This window comes from Asparagus officinalis, chromosome 6 (genome assembly GCF_001876935.1).
Source record: "Asparagus officinalis chromosome 6, Aspof.V1, whole genome shotgun sequence".
Taxonomy (NCBI): Eukaryota; Viridiplantae; Streptophyta; class Magnoliopsida; order Asparagales; family Asparagaceae; genus Asparagus; species Asparagus officinalis.
In genome coordinates, this window is record NC_033799.1 from 71822714 (window position 1) to 71846989 (window position 24276).

At 33.7% G+C, this 24276-nt stretch overlaps 1 protein-coding gene across 1 annotated transcript in view; it reads left to right on the plus strand.

The window, feature by feature from the left end:
- Positions 2269–24276, plus strand: part of LOC109844201 (presequence protease 1, chloroplastic/mitochondrial-like) — a 34823-nt gene continuing 12815 nt past the window's right edge. The window contains exons 1-7 of the mRNA XM_020413160.1: positions 2269–2589; positions 3557–3737; positions 9084–9258; positions 9346–9478; positions 9648–9718; positions 14595–14678; positions 15368–15458. Of these exons, the coding sequence (XP_020268749.1) occupies positions 2286–2589; positions 3557–3737; positions 9084–9258; positions 9346–9478; positions 9648–9718; positions 14595–14678; positions 15368–15458 (1039 nt within the window). The 5' untranslated portion in view covers positions 2269–2285. The remainder of the gene's footprint in view (positions 2590–3556; positions 3738–9083; positions 9259–9345; positions 9479–9647; positions 9719–14594; positions 14679–15367; positions 15459–24276) is intronic.

Genomic DNA, 24276 nt, shown 5'->3' on the forward strand with positions numbered 1-24276 from the left:
TTGACAGACTTGATCATTGGAGGAATCATTGGAGATCTCAACTCTGATCTTCTCACGTGTTGTTTATGTGCAGAAATGAATTCTCAGATCAACAACCAACTGTCTAAGGAAGATTAAGGACCCCTAATACATTGATAACTCCATAATTAATCCATTGTTTGATAACTGACATCAACGGATGTCAAGTGAAGTCAGTGTGTTGCAATGAGTTTTTGATATTTTAGTACATTGTAGAGCAATAGGAATACTATCAGAACCACCGCTCTATATGATGTTCTAATAGAATCTTTACTTGTTGTAGAGTGATGTAGATAGTGACAAAAAATGTGAGTCTTGAAACATGATTATAGTATAATTGATTATTATAATAAGCAGTCCACCGTATAATTATACCATTATTGAGGAGTTAACTCTACTTGTAACTGGACACCGTATATTCATAGAATAATATGTTGGGCTTTTTTCTTATCGCTATACCCCTTGGGTCTGTAATACTTTTAGGTGCCGTTTGGCAAATGGTTAATGAAGAGGGGTTAAAGAGAAGGATTAATGTACTTAGCCCATTTGATAATTCGAAGGACTAAATTATTAACCCGTTAAATAAGTTTTATTTTAGCCCTTATGATCAGTTTTAGTGTTTGGGAATAACAATGATTTTGACTATTTTCTTTATAATTAGAAGGGTTAACTCTTATTCCATCTAAATAGGAGTATTAGTAAACTCCTCATTTTGAGGGGTTAACTCATTTTAACCCCTCTAGAGGGGTTAACTTAACCCTTCTATATTTTTTATGTTTGGCAAATTATGGAGGGTTAACTCACTTTAACCCTTATATAGATTTATTGTGTTTGGCAGGTTAAGAAGGGGTTAAGTCTCCTTAACCCCTCACTTAACCCTTTGCCAAACGGTACCTTAAAATAAAACCTCAAATCCGACTGTTTGCAATTTATTCCCACTAATTATCCGGAAGTACTCCTTAATTTAAACTTTGTATTCACAAGTGATTTTATCCAAGTATTCAAGTGCTTTTATCTAACTATATTCTCAATAGTTAACCAGAGTACCTCATTAGAAAAAGAGAGGCACTAGGGGCACACCCTCTACTACACTCCCAACCACACCACCTCTATTGCTACAGTGCACGGGGCTCACATGAGATTTTAAAAATTAAAATCTCATGTAGGTCCCGTGCACTGTAGCAAGAAAGGTGGTGTGGTTGGGAGTGTGGTAGAGGGTGTGCCCTTATCATTATTTTTAGAAAAATGATGACAACGTCATTAAAAATATGGAATCAAATAAAAGATAGTTTTTGGATTCAATAAAATTCTAATTTGTTTATTATAAATAGTTTTTGGATTCAATAAAATTCTAATTTGTTTATTATAAACCTAAAATTTGGCATAAGGACTACTGTCCATACGAATGAAGAACCAATACTTCACTGCAAAAACTAATGGATTCGCTACGAATTATTTATGACGGAGACTTTTGTTGGACTTTTTAGCAGAGGGTGTTTCTTGAAGAACAAGACGATGAAAGGTTTTTCTTGTAACTTTAAAAAAATTATGAGGGTTCTTTTTAGGTATTAGTCCATTGTATATTCAATAGCTGCATATTAGTCGCTCAAATGTTGAAAATTACATATTAGTCCCTTAAATCCTATAGAGTCATGCAAAAATGGTTCCTATGTTGGTGTTTTAGTTAGAAAACCTTAACCAATGTTGGGTTAACTCCTGACCAAACACCTGCAATCACCAAACCACCCCCTCTCTCTAATGTTTCAAACCTTTAGAAGTTCAACTTTACGTTATGGTTCATTTCTAACCAGTTGAGAAGACATCAAGTGGCTTTGTATTTTTTTTAAGCGGGGGTTGTGTTTAAACTTATTAAGAAATGAGTTAGAGAACATAATAGAGGGGTAAAACGGCGACTTTTCCTTCAACCGTTAGATTTAACGGAATATTCTCCTAAGATCTAATGTGTGCAAACTCGAAGGACCATTTTGTAAGACCCTATAAGATTTAAGGGATTAACATACAATTTCTTAGATTCGACGACTAATATGCAATTATAAAAATGTCATTGAGCGAGGGGGGTAAAAAAAAGGGTACAGGCTTTGCTTGTGCACCAATAAAACCCTAATTTTGTTTGGTGGGCTAAGGGCCACTTGGACCCCTTAAACCCGTAAAAACCCAACTCGTTTGTCCCATTAGGCCTCTAGAAGGCCTACAACCCAAAATAAACCCCCGAAGTCCAAAAAAAATTCTTCTTACAAATAACAAATATGCCCCTCCTCTCTGCCACCTCACCCACTACCGGGACGATGGAGAGGCTCACCCTGCTCCGCTCCTTATCCGGTTCCTCCGCCGCCTGCCGCCGCCTCGCCTCCCGTCTTAACCCCAGGCACCGCCCCTTCTGCTCCTCCAGTCGCCACGGCAAGCAGCAGCTGTATCTGCAGCAGCTTCGTAGCTTATCATGTTCCAGCGCACTCCGCCGGAGCCCCGTCACCGCCCCTTTCCTTCGCCGGGGGAGGAACTTCTCTCTCACCCCCGTCTCCGTCTCCACTTCCCCCAGAGAGGCGTCTAGAGGTGGGATTTCCGCGAAAATCTCGATTCGATTTGGGTGTTTGTAAATTCTCCTCCAAATTCGATTTTGATGAAGGATGGCGTCTTTCGTGCGTTTTTATTTGATGTGATTATTTGGGGTGAAATTACTTGGAAGAGAAGTTTTTGTCACTTGGGTGGTTATTGATTCTTCTCAAGATTGGATTTTGATAACGTGAGAAGTAAAGAAAATGTTATTTATCTTTGAAGAAATTTTCTAAACCCATTCATATATTTTTTCTAAAAATAGATCCATTTGAGTTTCATTTACAAAAATAGACCCATTTTATCTTAATCCAGTTCCTAAAAATAGTCGGGTTACCAACCCGACTATTGAGGAGAATATAAACCCTCAATTATAACCCTGAACCCTAACATTCTATGCACTAAATGCACTAAATAGTGCTAACCCCGACTATTTAGAAACCGGATTAAGACAAAATGGGTGGATGTTTATAAAAAAACTCAAGGGGGTCTATTTTTAGAAAAAAAATTATGAATGGGTATGAATGGGTTTGTTTAGAAAATTTCTTCTTTATCTTTTAGCTTTGATTGAAAATTTATAAGTACTATTTAGATAGCAATTGGTCATTCTGTTGTTTAATTGTGAATCCACACCATTGCCATCAAACTCTATTAATGTGAATCATGCATTATAAATAAGCAAATGACATATGATGCTTCGCATAACCTTATGTAAATTTATTTGCTTATCAAATTCATGTTACCTGTTGGATGTGAGTGGAACAATTCTTAAGATAATAATTCATTCTCGATTATAGGTATTTTAAGCTTTATCTTCTGTTTTTGCATTAGTAGCTTTGTGTACAACTATTTGGTTTATGTATATATGGGGAATGGGATGTCAGATTTTGAGATTTTCTCTTTTCTATGTTTTTCCCCTCTCATTCATTCTGCTATAAGTAATTTTTTCTTCTTTTGCCGCAATCAGATATAGATAGCAGCCATGATATTGCAGAGAAGCTTGGGTTTGAAAAGTTATCTGAGCAGACCATTGATGAATGTAAATCAACTGCGGTACTCTACAAGCATAAGAAGACCGGTGCAGAGATAATGTCTGTTTCAAATGATGATGAGAATAAGGTTTTTGGAGTTGTTTTCCGCACTCCACCGTAAGTATATAATATAACAGCTTTTTTTCTTGTGTTTATTCATTTCCAATTTAATGATTTACATCCTCCAGTGTACTAGAGTTATGATTACCACCTTTCATCTGTTACTGTATTTATGCACAAGTCTTTTTTCTTTCTCAAAAAGGCTATACACATTATACATCTTCTCAACTTGGCCTAAATGGGTTAAAAGCTGATTGCTTAATCTTGTCTTTACAGATGTTTCTTTTCTAATTATGGATTTTCCTTGCCCTTTTATAAAATCTGTTAGGTGTATTTCTTCAATGTCACAAGTTTATTTGTACCAGAGCAATGTTTTAAGCCAAGTCATGTTAAATATACAAATGGTAGGTATCCCATATGTAAGTCACAAAGACACTTCTGGGCTAATGATAATGGTTTCCTAGTGATTTACTAGACCTTGTAAGAGGTGATATCTTGAGCAAATAAGAGAATTTCTTACAAAAATCTGGATGAAGGACGATAGATATCTTTGCATGTATAATGGTAAGGTTCATACACAGTTCTAGATTCATGACAATAGCTTCCTAGAGGTTTATAAGATTTTGATAGAGGTGATCTCTTGAGCAATAAGGGCCCGTTTGGACGTAATTTTTGGAGGGTGAAAGCCTGCAAAAGTTCTGAAAAAGTCAGAACTTTTGCAGGCTTTCCCCCTCCAAATAATGCAAACAAACGGGCCCTAAGAGAATTTCTTAGAAAGGACTCTATAGACATCATTGTGAGCGAACACAAAATATTATATAGGTTGCTTGATAAATAAATTGTGTCAAAAGGGATAAGTTGGAGGTTACGGGGTTGGCTCACAACCCAAGTTAGTCATGAAAGTTGAAATATCACTTAGTTAATTAAGAAAGAAATTTGAAATATTAACTAGTTGATTATGAAAACAGAATCATAATCATCAGTGCTAGATGTGTTTGACACAAAATGATCTAGAGATCATTTCACATCAGCAAACCTAATGTATTATATGTAACTTTCTAGATAGAAAGGTGATGTGCGCAATTAAATTTGATTGAAGCCCGATGTCGTTACCTGATGAGAATGAGATGTTTCCCTATAGTCAGGTTATCTTGGCTCCACGTAGTTTTTACTAGTTGGAGAGATTGAAGATGCAAATATTAGAACTGTATTGCTAGGACTAGTTCTCATATTTCTTATCTTAGGTTCTTAAATGTATTTGCACGGCTAGCAGGATTCAATCTTTATTAAGCTTCACTTTGATGACTCACCATTTTTACTATTGGAATAATTCAACTTGTGGATGTTTGAACATGTTCAGTCAACTGTCTAAAGTGATTTTAAAGTTTGATTAAGGTGTTAAAAAGTTGGTTGATTTTTATAAAATAGGAAATTGAATTGTAGCTTTATTGTACATGGCGTATGCAGGTTGGAAGAAGTTCTGCAGCTTCAAACTAATGAAAGGAGCCTATCACAATTTTAATCAGGGTTAATATATAGCATGTCTAGTATTGACAAATAAATGCCCAATGATTATGGTAAGGCTGAAAAATGAGGTTGTTATTAGAGGTGCTTAAATTGGCTCCAAAAGAGAGAGCATTCAAAAAATCTAAGATTATACAATAAATACTCCTTTGCTTAAGGAAAAACACATCTTAATAATAGTCTCAGTTCTCTTGTATGGATGAGCTCAGATAAGTTATAGCAGGAAGATATGTAGTTAAATATAATTAATTACTAGAAATCCTAATGTTTGCAGTGAACGTGAGAAAATCAGTATGCGAAATACTTACATTTGTGTGTTGGGTACTATTGTGGAAACTATTTGCTTGGCATAGAGTTCTCTGAAGTCTGATGGTAGCTCAAGACTATTAGGTCCATATTTAAAGATGTTAGCTTTTGATATGATATGAATCCATAGTGGAGAAGAGCAATGTTTAAAAAAGTGGAAGCACAAGGCGAATTACTAGACCTTTTGATAGAGTGAGGCGTAAGCTTGAAAGCGTGGGGCGTAAGCTTCATAAGTTTAAGTATTTTAATTTTAAATCTGTAAAAAATATGAACATATGATATATATAGTGGTATAATAATTTACAAATATATATATTCATGTCTTGATTAGTATACTTAAATATGTGAAGCATAGAAATAAATCAAATCATAATAAACTAAGCTACATATATGACATATATATTTTATTTACACTCATATGGTCATTTTGAAAGTACATAGGGGCATTTTAATGTTAGTCAAAATTTTTTTTATCCTCCTATCTTGTGTGATGCACGCACTTTAAAAGAAAAGCGCTTTATGAAGCTCAAAGTGCACACTTCAGTTAGGCTTTAAGCGATGAGGCGTAAGCTTCAAGGGATAAATGGTTTCACTCTTGAGTTTCGAAGCGTTTACCTTCAAAAAGTTGCGAAGCGAGTTTCAAAAAAGGTTTTCCCCCAAACATTGGAGTAGAGAATCCCCTCCATCTAAATCCATCAGTCTTTGTAGATACGGGTTGGTTATAGTTTCCTAAATTCTAAGGATGATGTTGTGTAGGTTTTTAGGTTTATTTGTTTATCAAATGCCAATCTAATAAGTAGGTTTATAAATTTTGTTATGTATAGGATAATCTAATGCTATAGGTTGTGGAGATAATGAATCGGCATGGTTGCTTTATAAATGATGTCCAATGAGAAAAAATTGTCACATACATACGTGTCTGTAGTATGAATTGAATTCCTTAGACATAAACAAGCAAAATTGATCTGCTCGATGAACTAATGTGAAAACAACCATAAAACAGTTTAAGCATTTTGGGTTAAAAACATATTGGATGTCTAACTAGTTATGAAATATAGCAAGTAACAACAAAATACATCAACTTGCACCGTACACTAAACTATTGAAGCACAAAGTGAGTTTAAAAATGTGTAGGTTGAATATTTTGTGTCTAAGAGTGATTTTAGTAGTTGGTGGGTTTATAAATAAATGGTTGTCAATTTTGGGTCTAGAGAGAAAAATCCTTTATGGAGGTGGGTTGGTTTTAAATAAATGCGGAAGAAAAACTTTAGGTTTATAGACTAAAAATCCATTTATTACGTGGTAACATTAGCGTGAAAAAAGCCAAAAAGTAATATTTGGTTAAAAATACATCGTAAACCTAACAACTTAGAAAAAATTTGAAAATTATAGCAAAAATTTGTAACTTATACTATAAGTCAAGCTACGGAAATCAAAGTGAGTTTAAAAAAACTTTTTTTTTTGTGTATTTTGAGTCAATGAGTGATTATGGACGTGGATGGTTTGAAAATAAATAGAGGTAAACATTTGGGTTTATATGCAATAAACCCTTTTGAATTATGCACAAAAATCCTATCTACAGTTGCAATGTACACCATATATCAAATTGATGAAAGACGAAGTGTGTTAAAACAACGTTGTCAATGTGCAAGGCGCAATGCGGGACGCAAAGCAATATTACGCACACATGCGCAAGGCGCAACGTGATGCGCGCGCCCGAGTGATGTGAGGCGCACGCCGCACATAATTTTTTCAATATATGTAATCAAGCGCGAAAGAACATGTTTTAAGAATTTACATGAAAAATATCATGATAAATAATAACTTACTACAAAATCACAATATAATGCCTTAATTCTAATGCTAAAACCCAACATAGTAGCAAAATTCATCTCACAATATAATGCCTTAATTCTAATGCTAAAACCCAACATAGTAGCAAAATTCATCAATTTTCAAATCTAATGTTAAATCAAGACTAATATCCAAGCAAAGAAATAGTAATGGTCCTCAATTGAAGGCTATTAAAAAGGCCTAATGGATTTATTTTGCTTTTTGGGATATGGAATATCAAGTATAAAGACTCGATTGAAATGTTAACAAACAAAACTATATGGGGATATGTACTACATGCACCATATCAAGTATAAAGACTCGATTGAAATGTTAACAAACAAAACTATATGGGGATATGTACTACATGCACCCTGCACAAAGTAAGGATGTACGCGAGGCGCAAAAGACGCTGCTGCGTCAGATGTGGGGCGTTTCGCCACCGTCCCGCATCGTAAGGCGTATGAGGCGCGCGCCTTTGAAAACACCGTGTTAAAATATAAATCCAACGAGCATTTTGGGTCTAAGAGTAATTCTGTAAAGTGGGAACTTAAAAATTAAATAGGGGTAAAACTTTGTAATTGTAGGTGAAAAGCCTTTTTCTAGAAGTGGGTGAGTTAAAAATAAATAAGGGTAAGACTATGGGTTTAGGGGTTAAATCCATAGTTGCAGCTTATTACATATATCAAACATATGAAACAAAAAGTGGGTTTCAAAATGACTTATTGATGTATTTTGAGTCCAAGATTGGTTTAGGATGTGGACATGTTTAAAAATAAACAGAGATAAAACTTTGGATTTAAAAAAAACCACCATTTATATTACACTTCATTATATTATACTATTATTTTTGTTAAAAATGATGGAGCATCTTGTGCTTAAGATTGATTTTCAGAGTGGGCGGGCCTAAGAATTCATTGGGTTTCAACATTGGGCTTATAGATAAAAATGCCCCTTTATAATATCCCCTTGTATACATCTTTTCTTTTAAACTACATTCTAAAAACTATTGTGTTGCATGACAGTGGATACCGTGCCAGCTACCATGTGACATCCAATAGTTTTACTATAGTATATAGGTAAATTGTAAGGTTGGCAGTATATTTATTAACAATGCTATGAATAAATATGCTAATATATATGCTACATGAGGTTAACATAATGGTAAGGAATCTCTCTATTAGTTTACCTCCTACCAAAATGGACTACACCTACTTTTCTCGTCCTTCATATAATAAAGATAATTGTCTTTAAAAATCATCTTATTCTTGAACTATGTATCAAGTGGTTGTCTAATGAGTGTGTTTTCAATAATAGAACAAATATAATCATTTGATGGATGGAATGGTGTAGACTGTCCATTGCAATGGTCTGCAAGGTGGTTTGTTGTTGACTCTATAGATAATGAGTCGCCAGAACATCATTCTCATCTATATATCGGGTGCTTGTTAAGTTTTCTTCCCATTTTCTATTTCTGTTTTCCATCTATCTATTTGCTCATGCACCACAAATGAGCATGTATCAATAAATTTCAACAACATTGAACTTCTCTCCTTATTTTGTTAGTGATGAGAGATGAATAATAGATTTAACATATGAGATGATAACGTTTTATAAGTATGTTGATTCTGAATTCCACATTTTTTGATATAGACCAGTGGAACTATATTGGTAATTCAATGACCGGACCTATATAAGTTATAAATTCCTTATGCTTGACTTTTCTCCTGGTAACTGCAGGAAAGATTCTACAGGCATACCCCATATACTTGAACACAGTGTGTTGTGCGGATCCAGGAAGTACCCTCTAAAAGAACCCTTTGTTGAGTTGTTGAAAGGTAGCTTGAATACATTTTTAAATGCATTCACCTATCCTGATAGAACCTGTTATCCAGTCGCTTCTACAAATACCAAGGTAATTATACATTAGACTCTGATGCTGTTTCACAACTTCTCAATGCTATAATGCTAGCTTTCCATTACATGAATTTAAATTCTTCAGGACTTCTACAATTTGGTTGATGTCTATTTGGATGCTGTCCTTTTCCCTAAATGTGTTGACGACTTCCAAACTTTTCAACAAGAGGGTTGGCATTATGAGCTTAACGACCCCAGTGAAGATATATCGTATAAAGGTTACATAGTTCCTGATACAGCAATCTTGTTTTTGACCCAAGGGGCAGATAACTTGCTTTAACTGGTTTTTAATTGATATTTTAGGATTTTTTTTCTGTTGTTTTGTTTTATTTCATTGTCTTGGTTGATTCATGTCCTGATCATTACTAAAATGGTGTTTTATTTCAGGAGTTGTGTTCAATGAAATGAAAGGAGTATATTCCCAACCTGATAACATACTGGGTCGCGTAACACAGCAGGCATGTTTCCAATAGAATATGTTATTCACTTATTTGTTTGTTCTGTTAAATAGTAACAATGGATGTAAATTGTATTCCGTCCTCGTGTCTATAGGACGTCAGAAATTATATCCATTATGAAAAGGGGATGCTGCATTTATGATTAGTTGATAGCTGGCTTAAGAGACACTTTATATTTAGAGTTTTCACTTTTAGATATGATGTCTGAAACCATAAGTCAGAAGGACATTAAAGCATTTGACAACACAATTTTCGTAGCCCAAGATCTGTTATGGTCAGTTGAGAAAGTAAAAAAAGGAGAAAAGGGCTATACAACTTAAAATTCTATTGAAAAAAAAACCCAAAACTGATGTACATGTAAATCAGTTTATAAACAAAGAATTTAGCTAAACTCATAATCTACAGCAGGTCCCGACTTACCCTTCAGATAGTTTACTTGAAATTGAACTAAGATGCAACATGTGGCTAGAGGTAAGCACAGCTGAACTTTGACAAGAGCAATCACAATTATTAATTGAGGAGATGAACCCTTATAGAATTGAATGGAAGAAAAGGATCCACGTTGCAAAGCCCAAGAATTGAGGAAAATGCCTTCTTGTTGCTGTATATATGTTCTATTAAGGAAACAGACACACAAACACACTATCGATTGTCCTAAATAGACCCATAATGTTTGGCCTGTCATGCTTTTGAAGACCAAAACTACAAATGAAGGTAGAAACAATGCAGTACACATTAACTATTATTGTGCATCATGATAAGAAAAATTTCCACATATTTTGATTTTTTCCGAGAACCCTTTTCTATGCTTAGAAATAATGATTTGACTAGATTTGCGTAGCTCTGTAATGGTTTAGATGGCTTATGTTTAGAAAACTGATCCGTTATTGCCATATATAATATGAGACATATCTCTACGTTAGGATGTAAAACTGTATCTCTCAATGCTCATCACAATTTCAGAGTTTTATTGTAGTAGTAGGGACTTTAAGATAGTATTAGAAAGACTTTAAGATAATATTAGAGCAATTCTGGTTCAACCCAAGAGGCTATGAATTTAAAACGGATTAAAAAATAGATATTGTTGCATGAGTCCTGTTTTCGGCCTAAAGAGAGCTCAACTTGCAGGTGCATGTTAGAATATAAAGCTATATCCCTCAATCCTCACTATAATTTCAGAGTTTTAGTGTAGTGACAGAGACTAAGACTCTGCCCCTAGGTTACTCGGATACGGCGTTTTGGATGCCATGTCCATGTTCGACACTTGTCGGAAGCGGATTGTCTGCATACATGCCATGGACACGTGTGATTCAAAGCAAAACTCGATTTCACTATTACTTATACTCTAAATTATTTCTTTGGTAATATTAGGTTCAAAACCAATCAGTTTCTGAACTCAAAAACTGTAACCTATTACTTAAATATTTGAAAATTATTAGTTTGCATGCACGTGCATTGCGCGTGATTAAATATCATTATTGTTTCTTTTTGGTCTATTTCCTTACTTAACCGTGGTTGTGAAATATTGCTTTATAGCTGGCTTTGACTATTTCACGTAATTGGAGATATCCTCATGTCTTTAAATTTTCTTTAATGAGTATATTTCTCTTTATTTAAGTGCCCTTCTCTATCCCATTCGATTAGTCTTGCAATTCAGAAATTTTTTAGCTTAACTAACTCAGTTATACCTTCTATCAGGACTCCTTTATTTCTTAGTACATTGTGGCTATTGGCATTCTAATGGGATGTAGTTATTCTAGTTCAAACCTATCAAAACAATTGCAATTGGTGAAGATCCTAGATCTTTTGAAATTATATATATTTAAGATCTCATAATCAAAACCCATGAAAAACTTAAACAATACCTATTTGAGTAATTGTACTCACATAAATATTTTTATGGATTTTTTGATAATTTACTCAAGAGTGTTATTTATAATATTTTTACTTTTTATGGATTTTTTTGGTAATTTTCATATTTTTCGAGTGTTTGGTTGAAATTTTGATTTTTTAGGGAGTTGGTTGTAAATTTTAAAATTTAAAGGGTTGTTTGTACTTTTTAGTTGTAATTTATTTATTTTTGGGGGTCATTTATAATTTTATAATGTTAAAGAGTCTTTCTTCATTTTTTAGATTAGAGTTTTTTATTTGCAATTTTAGCAAACCTTCAAAATTAATAAATGGTTAAATTTCACCGAATTCTCAATAAGTTTAGTATTTTGAACTAAATCTCTAATATCTTTAATACTCTCATTAAACCTCCAATAATGTTTGGCAAAAAACTTGCAAAATTAACATCATTAGTTTACGTGTAGTCAAATGTCAAAAATACACCCTAACAACCCAATAAGGTTTAGATTTTTTTTACTTAACCCTGAATAAAATTTGGTAAAAAACCCCAAATAATGGATGCATATAATTTTTAGATTTTCCCAAATGTTTGTAATTATTGTTGTTTTCAAGATGTTGATTGTAATTTTTGGATTTTAAAGGGGGTTGTATCTAATTCTTGATTTTTCTGGGGATTGTTTGTTCTGTTTATTTTTTTTTTGAGTTTTATAATTTTCTTTGCATTACTTTGTAATTTTCTAATTTAAGTGTTTGTTTATGATTTTTTTAGATTTTAGGGGTTGTTTGCAATTTTAAAATTTTCAAGGTGTTATTTGTAATTTTTTACTTTCTATGGGGTTTCTTATAATTTTATATTTTTCATGTGTTTGTTTGAATTTTTAAATTTTTAGTGCTCGTTTGTGTAATTTTCAAATTTTAAAGGGGTTGTTTTGTTTGTTCATTTTGGATGTTTAAAAGAAGTTATTTTCTGTTTATGCATTTTTGTGTGTCATTTATAATTTTAGAATTTTAAGAGCTTTTTTCTAGTTTTTAGATTTTCAAGGGTTTTTTGTAATTTAAGCTTTTTGAGGGGGCTATATGTTTTTTAAAAATTTTCAAGGGTTTGTTTTTAGTATCCCGATTTGTAAATGACTTTTCTATAATTTTTAGAAATTTAAAGGGAGTTGTTTGTAGCATTCAAAATTTTCTGTGTGTTATATTTATAATTTTAGGTTTTTAGGTAGCTATTTGTAATTTTTTAGGATTGTTTGTAAATTTATTGGATAATTTGTAAATAAGTATGACTGGAGGGGTATGTATTGTGCTTGAGGGTTAACTTTAGTCAAGGTAATTTTTTTTAGGATTGTTTATAAATGAATAGGATCATTAGTAAATAAGAATGATTTGAGGGGTATATACCGTACTTGAGGGTTAATTTTTTCATTATGAAGGTTAAGTGCGAAAAATCAAAATGTTTTGGATATTTTTTGAAATTATCATATATATTGAGGATTTAGTGGGAGTTACAAATATTTAGGAATTTAGTACTCAATTCAAAGTTATGAGAGATTTACTAAAATTTAAGTTTTTAAAATAATTAGGGAGCGACACATGATATTTTTTAGATTTTGTAATTGTAGATAACTATAGATTGTTTAGAATTAACAAAGATCTGATTGCTAAAATTTTCTACTTTTTATAGAGAGAAAATTTTAATTATGGATATGAATAATATTAATTTAATGAGAATTCTCAGGAGTTAGTTGGACACATGTAATTTTTTAATATGATAGAGAATTAGTTTCACTATTTGATTTCTTTCCATATCAATTTTTGGTTAAAGATTTTACTTCTAAAAAATTTGATATATTATTAATTAGGATAAAATTAGAAGGTAATATCCAAAAGGGCTAAGGGTAATATTGACTATGAAAAGTTGTTCTCAAACCCGCTCTTTTGTAAGGAGTATGATATGATATGATATGATCATCGTATTATTCCCATGCGATTAAAGCTAAACTTTTTTTTGTTAAACCTTATTCTTAGTTTAATTTAACTTGATTTTTAACTGTTATGGATAATAGAAAGAAATATACAAATGCTATAGGTATTTTAATTCAATATTATATCTAATGTAAATGATATATATGGATATAGCCTTGTCTTTGTATCTTACATTTTACAAGTTTGCCGTCTCCCTTGTTCGTAACCGTGTTCGCATCCGTATCCGTTTTTGCACCTATTAATTTAGGAATAAACAGTTTTGTGAGTATTTAATAGAGAAAACTATTTTACTGGGTCTTAACAAGTTTTTCACATTGCAAATAGTATTATGTATTTCTTATGCATCAATAAGTCTTTTGCATGCGTGAAACAATATCATGTATAATATGGTTATCGTAAACTTATAAATGTAGAATAGGGTTTTTGCACTTAAATGCCTCAATGTTTACACCATTTTTAACTTTGATACACCAAGGTTTTTTTGCCCAAAAAATTACCCAATGTCTTAAGAAATTTAACTTTGATACCCTCTTATAAGTCACTTCAGGGTATTAAAGTTATAACTATTTTTTGAACTTTCTGGTGGTGTTAAAAAAAAACCTTTGGGGTATCAAAGTTTAAAATAACAAACTTTTTGGGGTATTTAAGTGCAAAGAGCTCTATAGTACTATTTATCTATTAGCTTTGATTTTTCTTTAGATTTTAAAAATTCATGATGATGAAGTTAATTAGATGTTAACCCAACAAATGGTTACAACAATCTGTTGTCTATGATTGTCTACCTTATTAGCACTCATTTTTATTATCTAATAACTACAAATACGACTTTGCTGTTTGACAAAAATGATATCCTCAACAGTAAGGAATTGGTCTCATATTCATTGTCTGTCCATAGATGATCGTATTCATAAATGTTTCCATAGATTATCTCAAAGCTTGATCAGGTTTTCCCAATTATTGCTATAATTGTCAACTAGGAGCATCTTAATATATTTAATGCAAATATATATCCATCTAACATCTGTTGTTTAATGCCTTGTAGGCCCTTTTCCCAGAAAATACTTATGGTGTCGACAGTGGCGGGGATCCAAAAGATATCCCAAAGCTTACATTTGAAGAATTCAAGGTTCTCACTTAATCTACATTTTTCGCATTATGGGATATTGAACTAATTGGATGTTTATTCTTCAATTGTAGGAGCTTCATTTGTTAACTTTTATAAACTTAGCTATTGTGTTGAAGTTAAACTTAATTGAGATTATTATGTCCAGAACCTTTTTTGTTTATTGATTATCCATCACTGCCAGAAGCTTGTGCAATTTTACTTGAAAATTTGTCTTTGAAATATTTCTTCTATCTTTGCTTAAGCTTTTTCACAGTTGGGGATCTTACTGTCTTCTAGATCTGCATGTACATGTAATCAATATAACAATATATAAAATTTCTTTTTTTAGTCCAAATGAATAGTATACATATCCTTAATTAAAGGAGTATTTAGGCAACGATATGAGTAAATATTGGAATGAGCTTTTGATGCCATCTTAATTCCCATTTGTACCATAGACAAGCTTATTTTGTCATTTCACATATCAATCATAAAGTAGTGGACCTGCATGTTGTATATGCCAGACCTTTACACATATCTATATTATTGTTGTAATTCCAAACGAGACATTTGCATGACAAACTCTTTCACTGGCATGTAAAATATATTAATTGATTATTTTTAAGGCATGTATACAATTATGCGATCTAGGTATTGGTTCAATATTATACAAATATTCTGGTTTATGACATTGCATGCATATGTTTTAGGAATTTCACCGTAAATATTACCACCCTAGCAATGCCAGGATATGGTTCTATGGAGATGATGATCCAACTGAGAGACTCCGGATTTTAAGTGGTATGTTAATCTCTTTCATGCATGTTAGAATATCTCTTATACAGTGTTGGCTTTCTACGAATTGTAAAATTTACATTGCTGATGAAAGCATCATGCAAAGCACCCGTATAATTTTAAATAATTTAATCTCTAAAATTGATTATGAAATTGAAACATGAGATGTCTTATTTTATAACTGTCTAGAGAAATCTAGAGAAATAAAAAGTTTTACTTGGTATGTAACAATAAGTTGGTAAAATCACACTAGTTGGGAGAGGTACTGGAATTTTTTTGGATTTAGCATGTCATGCTTGCTTTACCCTATTGATTGGTAGGCTACTCCAAGTCTCTAAGTGGCATTAGTGATGTAAGCTTAATTAGATATTATGTTTGTGTTGCACTTTGGATTAGTCTCTAGGACTATTTAAATAATTATTCATGTATAATTTATGCCCGTAGTGTGAAAGAGAGACACCTAATGAATGTAAAAATTAGTAGAAGATTTTATCTCGTAATAGCTAAGAAATAAAATTCTGGTAGATACTCATGACAAAAATTTAAAGCTAACTTAAAAGAGAAACACTATCATAATATTAATTAATCTTAAATAATCAAAGTCCAAATTCAAAAGTTTAAAGCTATAATATACTTCTTGGAAAATTGCAGGCATGAGGATTAAAAGAATAGAGCTATGTATATTGAAATGACTAGCTCATAAGAATCAATCAGTTATTGTTTTGTTATCTCTTGGGTCACCATTTTAATAGTCCATGTGAAATATGCACCGTGAATCGAGATTGTAATATGGTGGAAGTTGGTGTGAATTTGGTAACATCGGTTCATAATTCTTGAGATAACATAAATGGTTTGTGAAAATCATACCAGTCAGAAGAAGTATAATTTGCAAATAGGAAATCAAGAGTGAAATAAATTGTAACGTGTAAACTTGATAACCAAAACTTTGAATACCTTTCTGTTAGGAAGTATCACTGTTATAAATAGCGGTAAATAGCTCCGCAATAGCGACGCTAATAGCGTTAACGTTATCTTCCCGCAACGCTATCGCCCAATAGCGATGGCATAGTGCAGAATATGCGCTTTTTGCTCGCAAAAGCGGCCAATAGCATGCTATAGCGGTTAATAGCGGGCGATTGTGGGCAAAATCCGTTTTTTGACCCTATTTAAAAATGGCTTGAGGTTTATTTTTTAAAATTAAACCCGACCAGCAACTACTGCATCCCATCGCCTCCCGTGATTTTTTGCGTATTCTTGCTACCTCCCACAACCTCCGGCACCTCTCTCAGTATTTCCTCTTACCTCTCGCCGTGAGCTCCTTATACTGCAGTACTCTCACCGCTCAACTCATCTTCTCGAAGACGATGACTCTTTGACTCTTTTAGTCGTCTTTGGTATTATGTGATGGTTACATATCTATTTCATGTTTAAGATCTCTTTAAATCATTAAATATGCACCAATGTTGAAAATAGCGATAACGCATAGCGTAACGCTTACCTCCGGTTAGGTTACAATAGCAATAACGCATAGCGTAACGTAGGTTAAATAATTTATTATTATTTAAATAATTTATAGATATATAACATTCAAAATAGAAAATATGAATAATCATCGCAATTCTTAATTTCACAAATCAATATATGATCACAATTTCACAACAAAATCAACCGTGTTTGCCTTAACGATCAATCCAAAGGCGAAATTCGACGATAGATCAATAACTAACCGAAACCTAACATCGTGTGTTCCAGCCAAATAGATCAAATTTCTCACGCTAATCATGTTAAAGAGTAAAACAATGGCAACTTCAGGGAACAAGTCAAGCTCACCCTTCCACACATATTAATTTTTATGGCTTTAAGTGTGAAACATAGTCTGATTATCAGTATTCAAGATTGTATTATGTATTTACCTTGCTAATTTCAGAAGTTGAATGGCGGGAGAGGACGACGATGTCGAAAGGGGCGGCGGGAGACGACGATGACAGCAAGAGTTAGGGTTTTGTTAGAATTTAATCTAACATCGTGTGTTCCTGCCAAATAGATCAAATTTCTCACGCTAATCATGTTAAAGAGTAAAACAATGGCAACTTCAGGGAACAAGTCAAGCTCACCCTTTCACACATATTAATTTTTATGGCTTTAAGTGTGAAACAGATTATCAGTATTCAAGATTGTATTATGTATTTACCTTGCTAATTTCAGAAGTTGAATGGCGGGAGAGGACGACGATGTCGAAAGGGGCGGCGGAAGACGACGATGACAGCAAGAGTTAGGGTTTTGTTAGAATTTAATAACTTATGAGAAGTGGGAGAGTCAATCACAGCCCTTGAATAATTTTAAAAGCAATCCAAACTATTAAACAAAATAACCTACGTTACAAAACGCCACGACGCTACGTTACGTAGCTTACGCTATGGCTAAAATAGCGCACGTTATTTTATGCGTGCGCTATTTGAAAACGCTATGTAGTGTTAGGTTAACGCTACGTTACGTTAAGCGCTATTTTGCGCTACGAAACGCGCTATTTTCTACACTGATATGCACTTTTAGATTTTCTATTTCTTTAATTTTTTGAGTGTTTATACATATCTAGACTAGACTACTGTTTGACTTTGCACTATTTACAGCTATTTTACCGTAATAACCCTAAATAGATTTAGCGACGCCTTACCGCTACTCGGCGCTATCCGCTATCGATAACCTTGGGAAGTATGTGGCTAAGGATCAATACACTATTCTCACAAACAAGACAATTACAACAAGAAAAATCACAACCTTAAATGACAGATTTTATGTTGTTCGGTTAAACATAAGTCAAGGGAGAACTAATGTTACAAAAAGCGCTAGGCGGACTAGGCGTTTGAGTCAGCGCCTAGACGCTTAGGCGTTTGGTTATTTTAAAAATTATTTAATTATAGTGATTGATAAAAATATATATTAAATTGAAATAAATTGTAAGAAAAGATAACAATATTAGATCCACAATAAAATATGTATATTTAAATACTAAATAGCCAAAACAATAAGGATATAGAAAACATTAGGAGGCCTAGGCGCTAGACCCAACGCCTAGAGCCTAGGAGATTTTTATTTTTATTTTTTAATTACAATAATTGATAGTGCATGTCAATGTTATGGAAAACTTAGATGTCGGACTGGTGTCTAGGCATATTTATTTCTTCATTTAAGTGATGGTCGAGGAGGTTTTGATGAAGGTAAGAGAAGGTATTGCCGTATTGGAGGTGTTCATATTTGGAGATTAAAAGTGTTTGAAGTAGGTTGTAGGACGTGGAGGCTGCAACATAGAAAGTCACGATCAAGGCCTAAATGTTGCAGTCCACATAAGTAGACAATGATCCCCTAAACACTCCTAAAATCTAAGTAGACATCCTAGGTATCATCTAGACGTTAGACGCTAGTTAAACGGCCTAGGTACCGTCTAGGTCTAGGCTATGCCTAGCGAACTAGGCAGATGCTTTTTAAAATAGTGGGGAGAACAATGTCGAATCGATTCTTTTACTATAAATGAGAGATTACAAGTACAAGAGAGATCTTACCTCCAATAGGAGAATACACAAGCTCACTGTTATAAATAGCGGTAAATAGCCTCACAATAGCGGCGCTAATAGCGTTAACGGTCCCTTCCCGCGACGCTATCGCGCAATAACGATGATATATTGCGGAATATGTCTATTCGCAAAAACGGTCAATAGTGTGTCATAACGGTAAATAGTGAGCGATTGCATTCGAAATTTACTTTTTAATTGTTATTTAAAAACGGTATGAGGCTTATTTTTTTAAAATTAAACTCAACCCTTGACCATTGTATTCTACCGTCTCCTGTGATTTTCAGCATACTCCTGCCACCTCTCATAGTCTCTGACACCTATTTTGATACTTCCTCTTACCTCGTTCACCGTGAGCTCTTCTTAAGGTAGTCTTATCACCGCTAAGCTCTTCTTATCGAAGACGACTTTTTGACTCCTCCAGTCATCTTCGGTATTACGTGATGGTTACATGTCTATTTCATGTTGTCATCTTCGGTATTACGTGATGGTTACATGTCTATTTCATGTTTAGGATCTTTTTAAATCATCCAATATGTACTTTTAGACATGTCTATTTCATGTTTAGGATCTTTTTAAATCATCCAATATGTACTTTTAGATTTCTTAGATTTTTTTTAATTTTACTTTTTTAGTATTTATACATATCTAAATTAGACCGCTATTTGACTTTACGTTTTTTACCGTTATTTTACCGTAATAGCCAGAAATAGCCTTAGTGATGCCTCACCGCTACGCGACGCTATCCGCTATCGATAACCTTGCACAAGCTTAAGAATTTGTACATGGTCTCTAATCTTTAGGGAAGATGAGTTCAACGTAAACCCTCAAGAGATGACTCCTCTTCTTCAACCTCTAATAAGCTCCAAGAAACCTTGAGCTCTCCTCCAAACTTTAATTTTCTCTTCTCTTTTTTCTTCTCTTGTTTTCTCCCTCATTCTAATTCACTCATCTTGTTTAGTAAAGGGTTATCAATAATGACCATTGTCAGATGAAAAATCTAATGGTTCATACTAAACATGTGCAAGTAAGAATACAAATAGGTCATGAGTGGGATTTAACTTATCGGCTCAATGCCAAGTATCTATAATCTCCCACTTGATGGAAAATCACCAACCTTCACCACAATCATTTCATTTGACACAAGCATTGTTCTCCGTCAAACCCAGTCTACATCTTGATAAGTTTGTAAGGTTTCCTACACATTATTTGTTTATGCATAGAAATAGCTTTTTTATTAATATTTGGGCTTATGTAAATGAAGTCAAATTCCGCTCGTGACCTACGTGCATTTCAACTTACTCATGTTAAATATAAGCCATTGGATTGTCATTTGATCTCACTGTGATCATTTGTTGAGGGCTCCTTGCTAAAGGCGATGAGTGGATTAGAATGAGATTGAGAAAAAAACAAGAGAGAAAAGTAAAGAGGAGGTAGAAGAAGCTTGAAGGGTAGCTTAGTGTTTCTTAGAGCTTTTGTTGGCGGTTAAAGGAGAAGAACCATATCTTGAGGTTTTGTATTGAGCCCATCTTCCCCGAAGGTTAGAGACTCTTGTAGTGGTTCTTAAGCTTGTGTACTCTCCCATTGGAGATGAGATCTCTCTTGTGTTAGTAGCCCTCCCATTCATACTTATAGTCGCCCATTCATAGTGAAAGAATCAATTTGACTTTGTTCTATGCGTTTAGCCGAGCCACATGAAATCTGTCATTTGTGGTTGTGATTGATCTTGTTACTAGTGCATTGTTTGTGAGAGCACTAGTATGTAGATCCTTGGCCCTATATTTCTCAACATACTCAACATTTTCTCTGAAAACTAGCTAATGTAAAGCCTAGTGGCTCTTAGAGGATGAACAAAACTTGCTTTTTCAAATGATTATGATCCAAATGCTAAATTTTGCTATCTGTATACATATTGCAATTGGATAAAATTTAAGCATGCACTGTCCCTGTCCAAGCACTTGTATCTGCTTGTTTGTTGACATTTCAATCTGCACTTTCGCTTTTTTATTCAAAACTTATACCTTATTTCATATAGGCATGCAAATGGCTAAATGTTTTATTAAAATAGTAATTATTGATATGATGTGTGCAGAAATTAATAATTACAGAAAGAGGAGATAATTTTCTCTCTATTCAACTATATTTATAATAGGAGTGTCTTTACATAATTATTACGTAACTAATATGGGACTAAATATTAATTAACTCTTTGAACACTCCCCCTCAAGCCAGAGCATATGCATTGTACATGCGCAACTTGTCCACAAATAAAATCTACGCATGTTAGTGAGAATATTTACAAGTTGATCTCTGATAATACATCCTTAGCCAAAATAATTCATCTGTTCATCTTCTCACGAACTAGATGACAAGCAAGCTCAATATGTTTCTCTTCTCATGGAACACATGATTCTCAGCAATATGTATAGCGGACATGTTATCAGCATGTAATGTCATAGGGCACTTGGGAAGAAAATCAACTTCTATCAAAAGGTCTCTAATCCAAACCAACTCACAAGTCAGGTTCACTATTGCTCGATACTTAGACTCTGCACTAGACCGAGAAACCACATTTCGTTCCTTGCTTTTCCAAGAAATAAAATTTCGATCAAGAAAGACACAATAGCTAGTAGTTGAACGCCTATCGGAAGGTGATCTGCCCAATCTGCATCTAAAAAAATTAAAACTCTTGTTTGCCTACACTCTGAATGGAGAATTTCCTTCCCTGGAGCTTTCTTCAGATATTGGAGAATCCTCTTTACAGCTTTCAAATGAGTCGTTCTCAGTGCTGAAAGAAACTAGCTAACTACTCTAGCAGTAAATGTGATATCTAGCCTGGTTACTGTTAGGTGGTTTAACTTTCCCACCAATCTTCTATATACCTAACATCTTTCAAAAGCTCCCTCCAATCTGGTAATAGCTTATAATTCACATCCATCGGAGTGTTAGCAGTTGTTCATCCTACCATATTTGCCTCTAGAAGCATGTCAATGATGTATTCCTGTAATAGGAGAATGCCTTTTTTGGATCTAGCAACTTCAATACCCAAGAAGTACTTCAATGAACCTAGATCCTTTGTTTGGAAATATTGCTGTAGGTGTGTCTTTAGCTTTTAATCCCTTGTATATCATCTCCCGTGATTACAATACCATTCACATATACAACAAGGAGTATGTTCTTTCGTGCATGAGTCCGCCAAAATACTGAGTGTTGTTTCTGTGCTTGTGATCGACAAAGACCAAACTCCTGAATAGCCGATGTGAAATGTTTAAAACATGCTCTCAGAGACTATTTCAAGCCATAAAGTAACTTTTTCAGCTAATACACCTTCCTGTACTCGTCCTAAGCAGCAAAATCTGGTGGATGCCCCATATAAATCTCATCTTTAAGTATGCCATTGAGAAAAGCATTCTTAATGTCCAATTGATGAAGAGGCCAGTAGAATGTCACAACTAATGGATGAGAAGTCGTATAGAGGTCATCTTTGCAACGGGAGAAAATGTGTCAAGATAGTCGAGCCCATACACCTGAGAATACCCTTTAACAATCAATCTTGCCTTCAAACAAGAAAGAGACCCGTCAGGGCTTAATTTGATAGTGTAAACTCATTTGTAGTCAATAGCTTAGAGTAACTAGATCCTAAGTGTCATTCTGCTCGAGGGCTGTCATTTCGTCTTTCATCGCTACAGTCCAACCTAAAATAGATAGGGCTTCTAACACAGACTTGGGAACAAAGTGAGAATCGAAAGAAGAGATAAAAAACTGATAAAGTGAGAATCGAAAGAAGAGATAAAAGACTGATATGAAGATGATAAGTGAGAGTAAGAGAAAAAATTTAGAAATTGGATGTTGAGTGCAATATCTCTTACCCTTGTGAAGAGCGATAGGGAGATCATCAATAGTAATGGTACTAAGTAATTGATCAGTGACAGTTTTACTATATTGTAATAAGGACTTGGTACCGAGTTTGACACTGTAACAGAAGTAGGAGCACGACGACATGTGTAAACTTGAAGAATCTTCTCAAGAGCAGATGGGTCTAAGTCAGGTATCGAATTAGAATTAGATCAATCACTAATGCTTTGTGTCTTACGAATAATCAAGTAATCATAATTATCCCAGAAGCAGGAGGAGATGTATGTTTAGACTGAGACTCAAAGAAAGTGACGTCTGTCGATAATACATGTGATCTAGAGATGGATAATAACACTTGTAACCCTTTTGAGTGCGAGGATAACCAAGGAAAATATCTTTGAGGGGTCGAGAATCTAGCTTTGTTTTCTTTGGGCTATGATTGTGAACAAAACATAAGGATCCAAAAATTTTAGGTGGAAGAGAAAACATGTCATTATGAGGGTGAAAAATTAAATATGAAATTTTATTGACCAAAACTGTAGAAGGCGTGCAATTTATCAAGTGATATGTAGTCAAAATGACATCTCCCCAAAATATCTTCGGAACATATCAATGAAACAAAAGACTGTGAGCAATATCTAGCAAATGTCGATTGTTATGTTTAGCAACCCCATCTTGCTAAGGTATATAAACACAAGATGATTCATGCAAAATTCTATTCTGTTTCAAAAATGAGTGAAATATTTATCAAAATATTCTTTATCATTGTCAGTTCGTAAAATTTTTATATCAGTGTTAAATTAGTTTTTAATCTTAGAGTGAAAAATTTTAAAAACTTAAAACACTTCAGAACAATATTTTAAAAGATATATCTCTGTAATTCTAGAAAAATCATCCACAAAGCTAATAAAATATTTAAATCCAAGTTTTGACACTACACGACATAAACCCTAAACGTGTGAATGAACTAAATCAAACAGACTAGTAGCTCTCTTATTGACCCAACTAGGATAAGACACACGATGATGCTTTCCTAGTTGACATAACTCACACTCTAACCATTGAACATAACCAAAATAGGGAACCAAAAGTTTAAGAACCAGTAGAGATGGATGACCGAACTGTCAGTGATAGTCAAGAGCTGATGTAGTGCTGATGCAAACTATCTGGTCAGATATCAACTCCAACTCATACAGGCTATTGTGCTCACGTCTTGTACCAATCGTCTTCCTTATTCAAATTGCTTGAAAAGTACAATGAGTAGGAAAAAATTATCACTGAACAGTTTAGCTCAAGTAATACAACTAACTGATTGTAAATTAAATGGAAATTGAGGCAAGTAAAGCACAAAAGATGGGAAGATCAGGTGTAGTGAAGGAGGATCCAATCCTAGTGATGGG